Source organism: Amblyomma mixtum, chromosome 1 (assembly GCF_055824585.1).
Source record: "Amblyomma mixtum isolate Tamu chromosome 1, ASM5582458v1, whole genome shotgun sequence".
Lineage (NCBI taxonomy): Eukaryota > Metazoa > Arthropoda > Arachnida > Ixodida > Ixodidae > Amblyomma > Amblyomma mixtum.
In genome coordinates, this window is record NC_143012.1 from 73,615,835 (window position 1) to 73,630,966 (window position 15,132).

General features: G+C 48.0%; 1 protein-coding gene across 2 annotated transcripts in view; it reads left to right on the plus strand.

The window, feature by feature from the left end:
* The window catches only part of LOC149366787 (E3 ubiquitin-protein ligase Siah1-like), a 54,690-nt gene extending 41,767 nt beyond the window's left edge, over nt 1-12,923 (plus strand). For both annotated transcript variants that reach the window (XM_089552384.1, XM_089552374.1), the window contains exons 3-5: nt 1,293-1,425; nt 2,530-2,636; nt 12,059-12,923. In XM_089552384.1, the coding sequence (XP_089408510.1) occupies nt 1,293-1,425; nt 2,530-2,636; nt 12,059-12,432 (614 nt within the window). In that variant the 3' untranslated portion in view covers nt 12,433-12,923. The remainder of the gene's footprint in view (nt 1-1,292; nt 1,426-2,529; nt 2,637-12,058) is intronic.
* The last annotated feature ends 2,209 nt before the right edge of the window (nt 12,924-15,132 follow it).

Below are 15,132 nucleotides of genomic sequence, written 5' to 3' on the forward strand. Positions count from 1 at the left end.
AGCGCTCTCTAAGGGCAATGGTTGCTCCCGCCCTAGGTCAGAAGCAGGATCAAGGTAAGCCCCATACCGAACCACATGAACCACGAACTCCACGAAGGTGGGCGCAAGGTTCATGGGCGACCCGCATGTAACGTACAGTCTTTGTCAACAGTAACCAGGCTGCTTGGTTTGCTTCTAATTTGTACACTAGCGCCTTTACAGCTTTCCCTAAGGGCGAAAAGTTCTTTGAAGGTGCGGACAGGGGTTCTCATTACGATACATAGATTCAGAGCTTGAGGGCTGGCATAATAGTTTAAATAAACGACTGAGAAGCAAAACCATGCAGCCTGGTTACTTTTGACAAAGACTGTACATGGACGAGGCGGCGTACCCTAAAGGGGGCCGGCCTCTTTGCGGCCGCCGTGAATGGAAGAGATAATTACTTTGACCCAAGCGGCCTCTGTGAGGGAAGAGGGTCCAGGTGCGACTGAAACCATAGTCACCCCGCTAGTCATCAAACACCACGACAGGGTGGGCTGGTAAGTTCACATCGTCACCGACTCGCGACAGGTTTGCAGCTGGAACTTTACCAACTGGCGAACACCGCTGCTGGCGGCTCAGATCCCGGGCTCAAAGCTGAAAGGATGCCATAAGTTACATGGACGCCGGGACACGGGGACTAGAGGGGAACGAAAGGCAGAACAGCTTACCTCGGGAGCTAACCAACCGAGCGGGGCAAAACCAATCGTCCGCGCAATCCCCATCCTTTATTTTCGGGCCCTTGCTATTCAATTACTGCGAACGCCTCGAGATCGAGCTACTTAACCGCAGGATTTATCCTTCCTCCCAGAAAAAGCTCAGCACTGAAGACGCCGTAGCTCTCTGACTTATTCAAACATATACATTCCAAAACCTATACTGATGAGGCAAGATGTGCCCACTAACATATCATGGCGCCTGCCCCTGGTGCAGAGACACACGTCCCACTGTCTTCCACATCTCGTGTGGGTGCGGATGCAAACCCCAACACTTAAACACGCCTGTCACATCATATGAGCGGTGGGAGGTAACAGCTGTCCGGCGAAGCCCTGATGGGACGAGACGCGCTCGTCCAACAATTTCTTCGAGCAGCCGTTGGGCAATCTAGTCCTAGAGTGAGGAAGCCACCCAATCGAACGTGATCAATATTCTCGTTGTTCCTAATAAATGTTTTCCCTCCTCCTCCTCATGGATGCTTCCGCCGCTGTGTGCGAAAATATGCTGGTATCTTGAAATCATGTTTATTGAGCTCATTCACTATATATCTTGCGCAGGAGACATTCGCAACCTTGTTATGGAGAAGCTGGCCAACAAGATCGTGTTTTCGTGCAAGTTCAAGACTGCAGGCTGTCCCTACAGGCTACCTGCCGATGACAAGAAGGTCCACCAGCAATCCTGCGTGTTCAGGTGGGCTCCTTTTTTATTGTAAAGCTAAGAGCACTTTCGTAACGTAGCGTAGCAGTGTTGATTTAGAAAGGTTTTTTCACCTCGAAAGCCCAGTTTCCAGTAATAGTTTACGTAGCTGGCACATGCCTCTTCTGGTATGATTTAATGTTGTAGAAAGCTCTTCTCTCAAAGAAGGTAATCGCCGTTTTCCGTTTTCTACTTGGATTTCGGAAGTAGCTATCATACAGATGGCTACGTCAAGACATTTTCTAACCTTCTCCCCTCTTCTGGGGCAGAAATTAAATAGATAACTGTGCTAGCGATTGTCCTCATCCAGGCAACCGTTTTCAGGCATTACTTTATTCGCAGTTGCAAACTATTCCGAATGCTTGCTACCCCGCACAGACCTCTCTAATGTTAAGGCACACGTGATCATAAGTCTCAGTGGTATGCTGGCGGCCTTGCAAGACTTTGGTGACGCCATATTGTGCAGCTGTTAACTGCCGACTTCCTTTACCCAGAGAATGTCTCTCATAAACCATCGCTGTAACAAATTCTTAAGCCCTTCACTACTTTTCCGCTTGAGCATATGGACAAAACATTATTGCCAGCTGCAAACAAATGAACGTGTTTTGGGATATTTTAATATTACTGTTACTGTCCCTGGCACTGGAAGAAAGCTCATGCATCATGCTAAGGCCTAGATACATCCTACCATTGTCCGTAGTACGGGCAGAAAAGTGACACAAAATGTGTTTAAATAGTTCTTAGGCATGAAGTTCTCTGTGTCGTCCCACCCCCCGCACACACACGCGCACACATAAGACTCCGTTTACCTCTTAGCCAGTAATGACATCATGTGATGAATTGTCGTTTGAAGATGACCGAAATGAGGCGCTCATAAAGAGAATGGACGTCGAATGCGCCCGGATCAGGCTGATACAACCCCTGTAACTATACCTGTCCTCTATGGAACCGTCTATGGTCACATAGGGAATCGGAGCAGGTCGTATACGTCCGCCTCAGCACACTGCTGGTGCATGAACTCGTCACAATGCGCCAAAAACTCCTTGAACATTCACTGTTTTGTTCCTATATTTAGTTCATCTTCCTCGCCTCATGCAGACCGGTTTCTTGTCCGTACCGAAGCATAGCGTGTACGTGGCAAGGTCCTGTGGATACAGTAACAGCTCATCTCCTGGGATCGCATGAGCACGTCACAACTCTAGAAGGTAAGACCAGCCTCGGCCGATGTCAATAACTCAACTATCCTGACTTTCCTTGTCACGAGTCTTCTACATCAGGGGTCTTTAACAGAACGCTTCTTCGAATCGTGGCACTTGGGGAAATTTTCCGCACATGAAAGAAACCCATAAGATGCTTTTAATCACAGCGCTGCTTACCTGTATTTTATGCAGTTGCTCTTAACTCTACTGGTTGGTTTATGGGGTTTAACGTCCCAAAGCGACTCAGGCTATGAGAGACGCCGTTGTGAAGGGCTCCGGACCACCTGGGGTTCTTTAACATGCACTGACATCGCACAGTACACGGGCCTCTAGAATGTCTCCTCCAAAGAAATTCAACCACCGCGGCCGGGATCGAACCCGCGTCTTTCGGGTGAGCAGCCGAGCACCATAACCACATAGCCACCGCGGCGGCTTCTGTTATCGCTACTAAAACTTTAGTTCGAGAAAAGGCCTGCATTGTAAATAACACTTGTGACGGGATTGAGCTCCACACACTAGCGTCCCCCGGCCTATACCTTGAATGAACCGAGAGAATAGCCATGGCAAGCATTGACATTTCATTTTTCTGGTATCAAACATTCCTGCTACGCTGGCCAGTGTGCGGCGCGCCGCGCGCATGAGCAGTTGGTATAAAAACAATATGCGAAGAAAAACTGTCTCAGAACGCAAATGAAGTCTAATGTAGTTACAGTATGTACAATGTGTAATGGTAAACCATCATTAGATATTAACAAAGTAAATGCACCATTTTCTGCTTTAAAGAAAATTACATTGCGGGAAATAAAAAGAAGCAGTGGGCGCGCATACGAAACATCGGCATCAAGTATTGGAGAACTGTGTTGCCACTGATGGCCGTAAAATCGGCTGTATTCTGTCGAGGTGGTCTTCTTTCTTCGCTCCTACTTCTCGCTGTTAGGCTTTTTTTTTTAACTCCTGACTTCGAAGAAGGTGTGCTTAGAACTCAGTTCTTATCCAGCAGAGCTCTGTACTGCGTACGTAAAAGTGCATACTGCCAGGAAATGCGGACGTAGAAGCGCGTGAAGATCAACTGTCCCGTTGCATTTTTACATTTATTTAATCGTGTGGCATTTTAGCGACAACGCGAATGCTTAGCGAGTGGTTCCTCATTCATGATCATCATCATCAACCTGACTATGCCCACTGCAGGGCAAAGACATCGTCCATGTCTCGACAATTAGCCCTGTCCTTTTCGAGCTGCGGCCACCGTATCCCCGAACAATTCTTCACCTACTCCGCCACGCGTTAACACTTAGCAGCATTATGATTTCAACGTACGCCTATATACAATGAGATTTCTTCGCAGGCTGATCTTCCTACTTTCTCCTGTAGCACTAGTCTAGGCGGCCGTTATTTACGGCTGCGGAGGTCAAAACTGCGGTTTTAATCACGGCGGATGTGGCTGCACTTCAATGCAGGTGTAGTGCAAAAACACCCGTGCACCGCGATTTTTGTACCGTTGTAAACTATAGTTGGCTGAAATCAACACGGAACCCTTCAATACGGCGCCACTCAAAGCACGTACTTTTCTTCAGGCTACACAAAACTTGTTATTGGGAAACCATATAAAACAGGGTTAATTGTAAACTGAGCGGCTGTTTGAGTATTTCTTTGAAGCACTGGAAAAAGTTAAACAAAATTTCCTTTGCACCTTCTGGGAACGCTGGCCCATATCATTGGTTATGAGGAGCACATAGTTAAGTCCGTGCAGTTCTTGTCTGCACATAGTGCACGCATTTTAAACCGCTGTTTAGAGCTTAAAGTACTTAATCAGTAGAGTGCACGCTAGCTGTGGTCAGTGAGTAGACAGCAGACCTTATATATGAAGAACGAGCGACGCACGCCGACATCATGCTGAACTCTCAATCAAGGTTCCAAGTATTCAACGCCTATTTGCACATGCTATTTCAGCTTACATATCACTACTGCCCGAACCATTATCTCTACGCATGTTACTAACTGGCCGTGCGAGATTAGTATGTGCAGGTCTGCTATACCGCTTGACTTTACTTAAACTAAATCCGTTTCAATTTTCGCGCATGGGGGTTCAGCCGTCGGTGGCTACCGGCACGATTATAACCAAGTTTCAAGCGAGAACAGCATCCGTCGTTCTGGAACAGTGTGCAGCGCTGGGCGCGTTCACGCCAAAGGGAGCTGGAGAGCACCGCAAGCATCCTCATGTTCTTTGGGGGCATCTCACCTCACCCACCCTCAAAGGAAGCTCCGTATCGGTCTGGCAGGCATCTCGCTTCTTCAGAGCGCAGTTCCCACTTATTCTGTGACGTGGCTAGTTGTGGTGATAACAAATCCAGTCCACAGGTTAGAGTTGAGGTTGAGGTTGACTCCGAAATCTCCAGTAACCCCCAGTATATTGCACGTGATCCTTTTTGTTTCGTCTTGCGAATGTGCTCCATGTGACGACGGACTAGTCCCCTTCCGCGCTTAACAAGCCATGAACGGAGTCCAAGACGGCGCTTAATTACCTCTTCAATCCAATCTGGCTTTGCGGTAAATCGACTTATGGGACTCTCTCCGCCTTCACGAGACACTTTGCTTCACTTCGCAGGTCTTCGCTCTTTCCTCAAGTCTCGGCCTCGGGCTTCGCAAGATTAGCGGAGAAGGTAACTCTCGTCCAGAAATACGTCACCTTCGTGGGTGTTGTGCCCGTGGAACTGTGTGCCGTCGTGTGTTGCTGAAGCAGGAATCCATGGATTCAACGTTCTGCCGTGTCAGTTGTTTCATGTTGAAGTCTTTCGTCAGCTCTGCTTCATATTGTTCTGCCTTTCGGTTTATTCCGGGGTGGCAAGTGGCTGGCGTGAACAACTCCACTTCGCTGAATGCGCAGAAATCCTGAACAGTATTACAGACGAAGGCTCTTCCGAAATCCGGCGCAAATTTTAATGGTACTTCAAATGTCCCGAAAGGGTTTGTATTGCGCCGATGACTGCGGTGGATGGAGCTTCTTGGCACGACTGGCACCCTCAACCCATTTTCTGAAGGCGCCAAAAACAAGGGACAAGGCTTGTCAAGGGCCTGCGAAATTTATACGCAAACAGTCCCACAGTCCTCCCGGAGCGGTTATAATCAGGAATAGGAGCCTCTGGCAGGTTTCAGTTCATAGCGTTGCGTTTATGGCGTTTCTTTCTTCACGGTGTCTTCAATCTTGTAGACAAGCCGTGGCCGCCATATGTAGCGCTTCGCACACCTATTTATGACTACCATGCCTCTGTGACCACTATGCACCGGCTGCACAATATGAGCGCGTGCAGTAGCAGGCATGATGCCCTAAGAACCGTAGGTAAGCATTCCTGTTCCAATGCCTGTGGTTCAGGCCTCCGTCGGTAGGGCATGAACTCGCCTTCCTACGAGCCTCGTCAGTGCCTGTTTTAGCAGTGGTGGATTCTTGTCGCAGCATGTTGTCTCTGTCTCAGTTCAGTTCTCTTAGAAACCATGAAAGACGGACGTGGTTAATAGTTCGTGGTTTCCGGCCGTTAGTGCCAGTGTATGCTAGAGGATCTTATGACCTACGAAGGCTACTACAAGTCCTTGTTGCTGCCCGTAGTTTCGCTCATGTGGTCCCTGTGTCCATGAAGCAAACGCCATCGGTGCCTCTCTTCCTTGGTCATCACGCTGTGAAAAGGCTGCCTCCCCGTCATAGTGAAATAGCACAAGCGCAAGATACTTGCCAATCTTTCCTTTCGATGGTCTGAGCTAGCATAGTTTCCTTGAGAAACGGATATTTACACGCTCAGAAGGTTTCTGGTATTTGTCCCATCTCCATGCCATGTTTATCTGGAGCAACAGTTACAGACAGCTGAAAATTCCAGCTTCGTTATTCACAATGTGTCGTAGATTGTAATCGTTTCTGAAACAGACTGTGGCGTTTGCTTACTCGTCGGATCTGGAGCGTCCACAATGGCTGGGACTTCCTTCGGATTCGTATGAACTCCACACCGTCGAACCGATGTCGTGGGTGGGTGGTGGTGAAAACATTTATTTAGAAGGGACAGGAGGTATGTTTGGATCAGTCCGTAAGGGACCAATCCTTACAAACACCAGGTGGAGGTCCCTAGTTTGGGACCCCAGTGGCGGTGGCCGCCGCCCGGGCGCGCCCGACTAAGCATTGTTGGGCCTGTAAGTCGTAGCAGCCGAGCGGGGTCGCCTCCCAGTCCTCCCGGGTTGAATTGGGGAAGGGGGGAATGGCCGGGTTGGAGGGGCAGGCCCACACCATGTGATAGGTTTCCGAAGGCACCGCACTACAGTGCGGGCAGCTCCTGCTAAAGGAGGGGTCAAAATGTTTTAGTGCTGCCGGGCACAGCAGTGTATTGGTGAGAAGGCGGAGACGGAGCCGCTCATCCGCCTTTTTCAGGCCTTTACATGGGCTAGGGTAACGGCGGTGGCTATCTTGATAGTAGGTGGCAATATCTTTGAACGTATAGACCTTTTTCAAGTGCGCGCGGCCATCTTTCGACAGCAGCGCCGTCTTGCGTCTGGCCGATTTCTCCGCCATGTTGGCTTGGGCGGCCGCCGCTGCAATACAGGCAGCGAGTACTCGCCGCGTTGGTCAGCCTTATCCGAGTGTTGATTTTTGCATGATTTTGACCTGCAAAGTGTTGCACTGTATGCAGTGAGCAACTGTGAACAAAATGGCTCGTGCTTCGGTGAGCGGCGACGCGGGTGTCTCCCTGCAAGTTGTGCCGAAAATCGGCATTGGAGGTGCGCTTCTACGCAAGTGTGCGCAATTCATTTAACAGCTTTCTGGTATCTATAATGGAGACATTTATTAATGCGAGCGCGAAACTTGCTGAGCGCTTCTATGTTATAATTATAAAAGAAAAACCGCTCCGTTCCGAGCTAACAGTAGTGTTGCTGTCAAGCGCTCAAGTGGTCTGGTCTGCGTTGCGCCGTTGGCACGAACAGATTGAAACTGCGTTCGACCGCGTCTTCCACTACATTTTCCCTCTGCACTATCTTAAAAAGGGTACTTTCTGTAGTGCTACATGGAGAAGGCACCACTGGAGCGCATAAGCGCACAGAATTCTGTTGTGGTTTTTGGCTTTGCACAAATTTCTTGATTACTTCGTACTAACGGTAAAATAATTGATGAAGCGTGCAAATGTAGGGTGGTACACTCTTAGCGTGAACATGCGAGTGTGTGGCAGCGCTCTTCGGAGCGCCAGATGCATCCGTCGGCGCCGCGCGTCGAAGCAAAGTGTCGCAGGAACAGATGAAACTGAATGTGGAGCTTCGCGTCGTCTGACATTTCGCTAAACTCGGAAAACGATGTAGTAGAGAGGCATCTGGCCTTCGAACGCGATGTAAACACTCGAAACTGGTGCACTTGCTGTGACAGTTCCTGAGGGGCATATCTGCTTGGTCCGTCTCGGGTGCGGCCGCTGATTAATGCCGAAAGAGCGAGAAAGCACGTGCGTGTGGTCGGGTGGGCACTGCGAGCCTGTTGATTGCACGTCCCTAATAGGCACATTTTTTTTAAACAATCGGCACTTTGCATTGTGGCGTCAGTTGAAAATAGTATTTGGTCGAAGCATGAGGTGTCACGATGCAAGGTGGACGCATCAAAGCTGCGGCTTATGTTTCTTAAGTCCTGCTAGTTTATCGGATATTTAATGCAAGCAAACAGCTGTGGCATTTGCGCAGTGCATCATGACTTTCAAGTACTGTCAAATAACTGTTTATAGTGCCGTTGTCGTTAATAATCAATTGCCAGTGTCGGCAGTTACAACAGAAACGTTTCACGTAACTCGCAGTGCTGCTGCATCATTTCGCCGAAATATTACTTATGTTTTGATTTTGCAAGGGTCAAAAACGACACACATCTTAGCGACATCAGCAGTAGGCGCTCGCGTCTAAGGTATGTGTAGCTGAAACAGCCCGCAACCGCACTGCCGCCGTGGCTCTGTGTTCTTCACACTGCTCCGCTTCAAGCCACCTTCGCTTCCTGTAGTTGTTTGAACAGCAGACGACTGCGCAGTGGTTTCCCGAAGTCCTCGTTTCATCTTTAATCGAACATACACCCAAATCGGGCTACTACAGCTAAGCAACCGCATACAGTAAACACGGAGAGCCGCAGAGAACGCACGGGCGGTGTTCGGCGCGCTGGGAGCGAGGCTAAAACTGAAAAAGGTCTATAGACCGGATTAAAATCGGGTTCCTGATCGGATGGGGAAAAAACAGCTCGGTGACTTCTTGAAATCCAAAACAGCACTTCGCTATCCCAAGGTGGCAGTCGCGCGTTGCTAGCCGTGACTGAACTATCAAACATGAAGCACTTCCTGCGGTAACACCCCCCCCCCCCCCCCCTCATGATTCTGCCATCAAGGTAAGCACAGATGCCTGGAATGTCAGTCAGCATTGATTCCATGATGCGTTGTAATATGTCGGGTGCTGCGGAGGTACAAAAAGAAGTCGCTCGATTTGGTAGCCCTTTAGACATGCTTAGCGTCAATATCTGAGCGGTCTCTGGAGTTAGTGCAGCAGTTGTCACACCTGTAGGAGGTCCATTGTGCTGAACATCATGCGTCTTTGTAAGCTCTTAAGGAATTCGTCTGCTGCGGGAAGTGGGTAGACTGCTTTCTTAGATACACGGTTAAGAGTGCATTGGCAGTTACCAAAGATGCCAAGGGAGCGGTTGTTGTTCGTTATGAGCATTAAAGGCGTTATTAAATCCGCATGAATACTCAGTTAGATGACGCCTTGGGCTTTCAAACTGTCAAGTTTATTCTGCGCAGGAGAACGAAGCCTGATGGGGACTGATTGTCTGCGGGAGACTTCAGCGTTAATCCCTCGACAAGTTCAAGCTATATCGCACAGGGCCGATGTCTCCCTTGATGACTTCGTTGAATAAGTTCTTATACTTTTCTAAGACGTTAGTCTAGAGCCCACCATTTGAGACGTCGTGAATTCCAGTGATCTGAATATTTGGTTGCGAATAACAGTGTCATTTAGTGTTGCACTAGGTTCCATGGACTACCTCTGGTGGCAAACTGCAGATCTTGAGATAATGCATCGCCCACACTCTAGCCGTTGCTAGAACTTTAAGAGCCTTTCCTGTAGACATCCTTAAGAAGGTCATGTTCATTTCCGGTCATTATGGATAGCATTTCCAAGTGGCGTTGAACCTGCCTTCAATGCTAGAGCAGGCGGCACCAGAGTACACTTGAAAACAGAAATGCTTGCCTGCGAGCTGCAAGTTTAGTGCGAAATTTGGAACACCGTCATTCGTCATGGTGTTGAGGTTGTGCGCCGTTCACGCTGTGATGGCATGCGGTTGACCAATTAACGATGCCGAAGTCGCAGTGGGCATGTCCAGCTGTGGTTGCGCGATGCATTGAGTGCTGTGATAGCTCTGGTGCAAACATCCTTCCTTTGATGCATGTCTTTACAATGCATTCGCGTTTCTTGCAGTTGTTGCGCACTTATTTCTCAAACTTGAAAGCGTCCGGAGTGTGTCGCACATCGCATCGACAAGAACATTTCACGTTCCGATCTTTTGGTTCTTTTGAAAGCCACAGCACCTTTGAGCTGTACTTATTTGCATCAACACTCTTGTTATACTGGGAGCTTTGCTTTTTATTCGTTGTGGGAAGTCGTGGGAAGGCTACTTTGTCAACGCTTTATCAATGTCGCCAGCTTGAACGCGGCTGCGGTAGCTGTATTTCTATAAAACGAAATTACAAAAAAACCAGCGTGCTACGCGATGTCAGCGCACGCGCACGTTGAAGTACCCCAGGATGACGTGTTCTTCATAGCCCATGTTTCAGTTCTAGGTGGAAAACCCCAAAATTTAATATTTTCATTGCCATCGGCCATACCATGCTGAATACGCCGGTTCTCGTCCGATCACCGAAAACCAAACCAACCTACAAATAAAGGAACAATGAGGTCTGGCAGAGGTCCTTGCCTCTTTGTGTGCATCGTCGACTGCAAATATATACGCTTCATAATTTAGTCATTGGAACAAAAAAATGATTTAAGTGCAGCATAACCAACTAAGCAATGTGTGTACAGCTGTGAATACAAATGATTATAGCATTTCGTCGTATATCGCGACATGGCTGCGCTGAAAGGCACATTGCCGCCGCAATGGCTCAGTGGTTGTGGTGGTCAGCTGCTACTCGGACAGACGCGGAGTCGATCCCGGCCACGATGGTCGAATTCCGATGCACGGAAAATCCTTTAGGTCTGCGTACTGCCTGATGTCAGTGCGCTCGGAAGAACTCAAGGTGATCGAAATTAACGGAGGCCTTTCCTACGGCGTCGCTCATAGCCGGAGTCGCCTTGGGATGTTACATCCTGTTAGAGAGAGAAAGGATGAAAGGGACATTCCGCATTAAAACCATGCTGGCATAGATGTCAAGAAATTTAATTAGCAAACTTACGTCCAAACACACAAAAACTATGCTATGGCTATAATGGGAGCATGTGCCCTCGAGGGATGAGAATGTCGATCACCTACGGCCGTTGCAATTTTATTAGTTACTACGAGCTTTCTGAATAGAGAGCCTGAAACATTGTTAACAATCTCTAACATCGTAGAAATCTCTGTACGGGGTCGTGACCGTTCCAAAGCGCTGTGGTTGCTTACTGAGTACCGAATAACGTTATAAGGCCGCCTACGGGAGAGAGTGTACAAATAACATGGCGAAAACAAAGAAGACAGCTTTTCGCGGGACTCCACAGAAAAACATTGTTGATAAAAGTTAAAGGTGCACTGAATAGTATCGTTCGTGTTTTTACCGCGGGAACCCGATGTACGCGCTCAGAGCATTCCTAGAAACTTCGATTCATTGTTCTGTGCGGCCGATTTCCCCATTAAATTGGATTAAGCGTCTTTACTGCCAGCTTTTTTTTTCACTCACCTCCGAAAGTAGGAGGAGTCAACGAACGCGTGGAGTGCCTTTCAGCCAGTGGGGTGGCAGCTTTACTCTAGCTTTAATTTTTTTTCCAGGCTTCCGTCAATAAATAATCTTAGTTGAAGAGAACATAGTCGCAGATTAGGCCCACGGAAATATAGTTGTGGGCAATGCTTTCGCAGATCACTCCGCGTGTTACTATGTATCAGTCCGCTGATGACAGAGAGGCAAGACGATATGCGACTGCCTGAAAGGCACTCTACACGTTGATTGACCACACTTAATATCGGAGGGGAGTTAAAAAAAATAACGGGAGGCGGGACATTTGATCTTATTTAACAGGGAAATCGGCCGCACAGAGAAATACTTCGCAGTTTCTAAGAATGCTTGAAGCGCGCACAATGAGTGCCTGCGGTAGAAAGGCGAGCTCAAATCCTTTCCAGTGCACCTTTCAGGCGCTGCACATATTCACATCTGGTGACCAAGTCTGAAATTTCTGGCTCTCGACTTTCGCAGGTAACGAAGTGATGCTCCGGGCGAAGTGCAACTACGGATCGGCTACGGCTCAGTGGACGTGGATACAACGCAGCTTCGGACACGTGTTTACGCTCAGTTTGCGGAGGACCCAGATGGATGAGGGCGTGCACTATTTTTGTGCAGTTATGCAATCGATCGGCTCGAACGGAGCGGCCGATGATTTCGCATACCGCCTGGACTACCACGGCTATGATGAATCGTATTCCTACGAGGGCATGCCACTTGGAATGCACGATTCTGTGGATGTAGCTATGGAGAACGGCGACTGCCTGGAGTTCGAAGCCACCACCGAACAGCTGCAGTACCAAGGAGGGCTCCTGCGCATCAAATCTACCCTCATCCACCTTCTTTGAGCGACGGAGAACTTTGACATGCAAGCCACTAGGACCAATGCTGTGTGCGATGTTTTAGAAGTGACGTTTTTTTGTGCCGACAGCCGCAGACCTAACCTTGACGCCGGCAATAGATCCCCGCTCTAGAAGACAAAACGTTGCAAAGTGCATATTAGGTTTTGTATTGTTCACGCAATGACTTCAGGTATTCTTTTAATTATATGCTCCGCAGTTATTCTGGGAATTGAGTGGTGAGAACGATTTTTGTTAGCTGAGCGTTCCTGTGGTGTCTACGTTAATGCGAAGAGAGTGCGTTCGTCACACCATGAGGGACTTTGTTTTTAATTGCTTTAATTCGGCATTTTTCGCCGCACTTTTTTGTATACATAATAGCAGAACCCATGCACACTGTTCATGTAGCTTTCTTTGAAATAACATGTCTCCATCTCATCTCTTCGTTGTAGCTCGCACCGAAGCTCAAAATAAAACATTAAAGGCTGGATATTTAAGAATTGTAGACTATGCAAGAAGAAACGTTGCGTTTTGGCTCGCGCACTCTCTGGTCAAATTTATTCACCAAAAATGTATTGGTGGAATTCGCTTGGCTCCCACAGAAAGAGCTAAATCTTTGCTTTAAGCATTGTGCCCTCGACTGACTAGGTTGTGTAGATCTGCATGAAATTTCTCGAGATGGTGGTGTTGATTGAAGCCAAGCACAACCTAATTCGACCACTGAGCTATGTTTGGTTTCGTCTATTTAGTTAGAAATTTTATCTGTTTATTTCAGGGCTGAACGTAATATCACACTCAGTACAGTTTTACGCTACACTTAGAACAGCATTAAGTAGTAAAATGTACTAGAGAGAAAGCGGAACTGTTTATTTAGTCTGAATGCCCACTGACATTTCGCGGATACATGCATCTGCTTTCTAACGGATTTTGAGAGCCTCCTGGGGATAACGTGGGAAATCACGGTTTCTGTATGAAGTCTTCATTGTTAGTTTGCCTAAAAACTGAATAGGTGACAATGACGCTGCAGGTAAGTTTATTAATTGTTCACGAAGAAAAGCAGCGGCTGAGGGTCACGCCTTCACAAACGGAAAAAGTGGTGCAGTGATTTTTGGGAAGTAAGTTTTTCTCAGTTAGTCCAAACTTGTAAGACTATGACGATCGTTTACAAAAACGTACCACCCGTCGTCTGCCTTCCGGCTAGAGAGATGGGCCTGACTGCATGCCTACGACCTTCACGAGCTCGCAATGGCCAGAGCAACAGAGGAGGCTGCAAACACCGTGCGGTCTAGTAATGATTGACCGGTAATGATTCTTACGCACTCGGAGGAAGTGTAGGACTTCTAGAGAGGCAAACTGAACTGCACTGTGCGTCCCACACTTTGCCTTTTACCTTCCTGAAAATTGTCGGAGCACCTGCCAACTAATATCGCCGAGAAAGAGCATCACCTGTAACCGACGGCACAATCTTGCCTCGGGACGGATAGAAGCTCCGTCGGGTGATGCGAGCCAAAGGCTAACCGCGCCCTTCTCTTACGCGGAGTTCCTTACGCAGTACGGCGAAGGCTGCCGCAAGCACCTCCGCCCCACCGTACACACTCTATTGGGAGCTTCAAGCACCTATTTCTTTCTCCGAAATACACATGGAAGCCACTGCACCAAAACACATGATAAGTGCAAGATTTACGCTTGACCCCTGCCCCCTACAGCCGGATATAACAAGAATGAAGCAGATAAGGCCACATAAAGGAGTCCCTTCGAGCCAATCGCTCCGGCCGATTGTCGTTACGTCGTTGTTAAGCTTGTTGCACCTGCCAGGATATTGTGATCTAAAGTTAGCAAGTGCTAGGGGATTAAGCACGGCAACGTCACAATCGCTCAACCGCATTCACTGTGGGCACTCTTTCAAGGGAAATTTGCAGCTTCCTTCGTGTCTTGTCAGACATTTATTTTACACTACAACGTGTGGGAATCTTTGAAAAATAACAGCTCCAACACATTCAACCACGAAACCAAAAAGATTTACGAGGGACAAGCGCTGGTGTCCTTTAAAGGACAATACGGACATTTATTTGCGCACGTTGGTAAGTGTAATGGATGCGCGGCTCTGTTGAGAGCGACGAAGATTCTCGGTAAGAATACCGACAAGACTGCGCGTGTCAGCTTGGGAGCGTACCATATAAAGAAATATGGCATAAGTATGTGAGCACATGGTCTTTATCGCTATCTGCCGCAGAGGGCGACTTTTTATAAGCAGCCAACAATTTTTCTTTTGCATGTTTTGATTGTATTGCTGTCTTGCTGTGCTACCCCGAATGTATCGATGCCGCACTTTTCACCTCTGGTCCTCGCCTTCTACACATAGAGTGGTGGTCTTTCATTTTGACAGTGGAAAGCACTTGTGTCTCGATTTACAAGTCTGTTCTCTATTTCCATGTATGAGCGCTGTCATTTCTCTTTGATTCAGAATGCAGCGACGTGAAGCAAAGCGTAAGAGGGAAGGAGTACCTCGTAACCACCCATCTATCACTTACAATACCCTCGAAAAAAATTAGCTGTTTCTTTTCTTATCCGTATGGAAACACCTGCTGTTACCGCATTGCTCAACAGGCCGCAGCCACGATTGCATTTCTTTCGTAGTTTAGGAACGCCTTCGACGGCCAAAACCGAAGCTTTCTTTCTCTGTCGCTCTCTCGAGATAAGCTTCAAATT